This window comes from Penaeus chinensis, chromosome 13, assembly GCF_019202785.1.
Source record: "Penaeus chinensis breed Huanghai No. 1 chromosome 13, ASM1920278v2, whole genome shotgun sequence".
Lineage (NCBI taxonomy): Eukaryota > Metazoa > Arthropoda > Malacostraca > Decapoda > Penaeidae > Penaeus > Penaeus chinensis.
The window spans coordinates 25,926,974-25,929,473 of record NC_061831.1 but is presented as its reverse complement, the minus strand read 5'-3'; the positions used below and the strand labels follow the sequence as shown (position 1 = coordinate 25,929,473).

General features: G+C 37.6%; 1 protein-coding gene across 1 annotated transcript in view; it reads left to right on the top strand.

The window, feature by feature from the left end:
• Nucleotides 1–66: 66 nt before the first annotated feature.
• Nucleotides 67–2,500, top strand: part of LOC125031634 (ferritin-1, chloroplastic-like) — an 18,523-nt gene continuing 16,089 nt past the window's right edge. Inside the window, exons 1-3 of the mRNA XM_047622517.1 lie at nucleotides 67–319; nucleotides 1,283–1,384; nucleotides 2,271–2,393. Coding sequence (XP_047478473.1) covers nucleotides 218–319; nucleotides 1,283–1,384; nucleotides 2,271–2,393 — 327 coding nt within the window. The 5' untranslated portion in view covers nucleotides 67–217. The remainder of the gene's footprint in view (nucleotides 320–1,282; nucleotides 1,385–2,270; nucleotides 2,394–2,500) is intronic.

Below are 2,500 nucleotides of genomic sequence, written 5' to 3'. Positions count from 1 at the left end.
AGCAATGAAGAGCGTTAGATAAGAGGAAAGGGAGGTAAACGTAACAGCAGCGCATATAAGAAGGGGCCCTCCCCGAGCTGCGCAGTAGAGTGCTCCGGGTCACCAGTGTGTGGACGAGTACCTGTAAGCGAACCTCTGGAAACCCTCTCCTTTTGGACCTCTTCCGTCAACTTCATTCACCTCACGTCACCTTACGCTCATCCAAGAGACGATCAAGATGGCCAGCCAAGTCCGCCAGAACTACCATGAGGACTGTGAAGCCTCCATTAACAAGCAGATCAACATGGAACTTTACGCAAGCTACGTTTACCTTTCAATGGTGAGTCGGTGTTGCTTCGGGGTATTTTTCGGGACGTGTTTCTCTCCTGGGCAATCTGGGGGGATTATGTGTTGGATGAGTAATTTACTGATCAGTTTAGGGATGATTAGTATTGTAATTGGTATGGATGTAAGAACAGAGAGAGGGAAATGTGGAGGAAATATGCAGTAAGAAATACGCGACTCGGCAACCTCTGATAATGGTTCCGTCGACCGGGTCTTTCTTCCTGGAAAATCGTACTTATTTTAAATTCTCTCTTGAAGATCGTTGTAAATTTCGTTACGCGTCTTTCTTGGGTTATATTGATCGAATTCGAGAAAGAATGACAAACTGTGTTAAGATTATGCTTGATATTGTTGAAAATATGTGCAGACATTCCAGTCCAGATTCCTTCTGCAAAATTCCTCGTGTTGCTTGGACAAAATATTCCTACCTTTAAAAAAACATGTTAATTATAGCTTTATCGGTGAGCAACTTAAAATCAAATATTTAGATTCTAAGTAACTTTAATGTTTTAGATTGTAATAATAAAAACTCATTATTGTAAGCTTGAAAGGCAAGCAATGTCACAGAGGAATGGGCAAAACTGTCCCATGAGCCATCTTGGAAAAATGTAGTTTTTGTATTCCTTCTAAAATGACTTAGATTGTTTGGGACACAACTAGGTTTCTAGGTAAGATTAGTGATAGGTTATAAGAATATTTGCTCAGAAATATTGAAAAAGATTATCTCCATTATTGTAGAAGGAATCCATCTTTTATTTTGAAACTTTTATAGAATCTCTCCAAAGTTACAACATTCTATGTTTTATAGATTTGTTAATACAAATTCCTCTGAGAGAGGGGTTATAAATTGCCCATCAAGTGTGATGTTGGGTTTTATAAGATAAATAGACAAATAAGATGAACATTTTTATGGAGTCTTTTATTCTTGTGCAGAAATAATGAGACGTATCAATTTCAGGCTCACTACTTTGAACGTGATGATGTAGCTCTGCCTGGTTTTGCCAAGTTCTTCAAGGAGTCGAGCGATGAGGAAAGGGACCATGCCCAGATTTTCATGAAGGTAAGAGGAAAAGTTGTATACAGATCAGGAAAGTCTCCTGATAATACTTTTAGATTGTTGCCTGAATAGTGGTCAGAGATATAAAGAATGTCTGAGATCTATATATAGTTAACAAAGTCGAAAAATAACTATAAATATAATATCAGGAAGTGCTTGAAAAATGTAAAAGTTGGATTCAAGGTGCTGGAATTTGCTTTAGCCAGTGGATAATTTGATAAATCTAGGTTTCTTTATTATTGTCCACTGTGAAACCTTATGAAAATACCTTTTTTTTCTGTGATTTTTGTTGCCTATTGAACCACTTCTATGTTTACCACAGAACCTTGCCAATGATTGAACTATGTTTCAACTCTTATATCTGAAATCTTTTTAAAACGAGTATAGATTTTGTTTGGGAAACAGGACTAATTGCTCACACCTTGGCAGTGCTGTTTTATAATAGTGGGAGTGGGGGGGACTGTACAATATTATTTTCATATAGATGGTTTGTTTCAGAGAAAATCAATATTACAGACTAATATTGTGTGCTACACTGAACTTGATTCTCCTGTTCTTGCCTATTTCCATTTTGCTTGTCATGTATATTAATATCCTGGTTTGGTGATTCTAGTTCATACATGTCTCCCTCCCCATCCCCCATCCTCTTTCTCTCATCCCTCCCCTATCCTTTTCCTCTCCCCCTGCCCTTCCCCCAATACTAGTAACCTTTAGGGTAGGTCATAGGCATTCTTCTAGGACAAATTAGTTCAAATACCATAAAGATTTAGGAAATCTAAGCTAGGCAAGACCAACTTGTTTCCTTTATATGAAATCCTATCATAAAGTTAATGAAATACAGACTGTTGATGCAGACAGGATGATAGTTTTTATTCTTTTTCCATTATAGTACCAGAACAAGCGAGGTGGCCGCATCGTTCTCCAGCAGATTGCAGCTCCTTCTATGCAAGAATGGGGCACTGGTCTAGAAGCCCTTCAGGCTGCTCTTGATCTGGAGAAGCAGGTCAATCAGGTAAATTTGCCAATTTCTTCTGATAATGTTACTTTTTTCTCCTTTCAACTTTTTAAAATATTGCTCCTATTAAAATAAGTGACTTCTTCAATATTTACTTATTATAA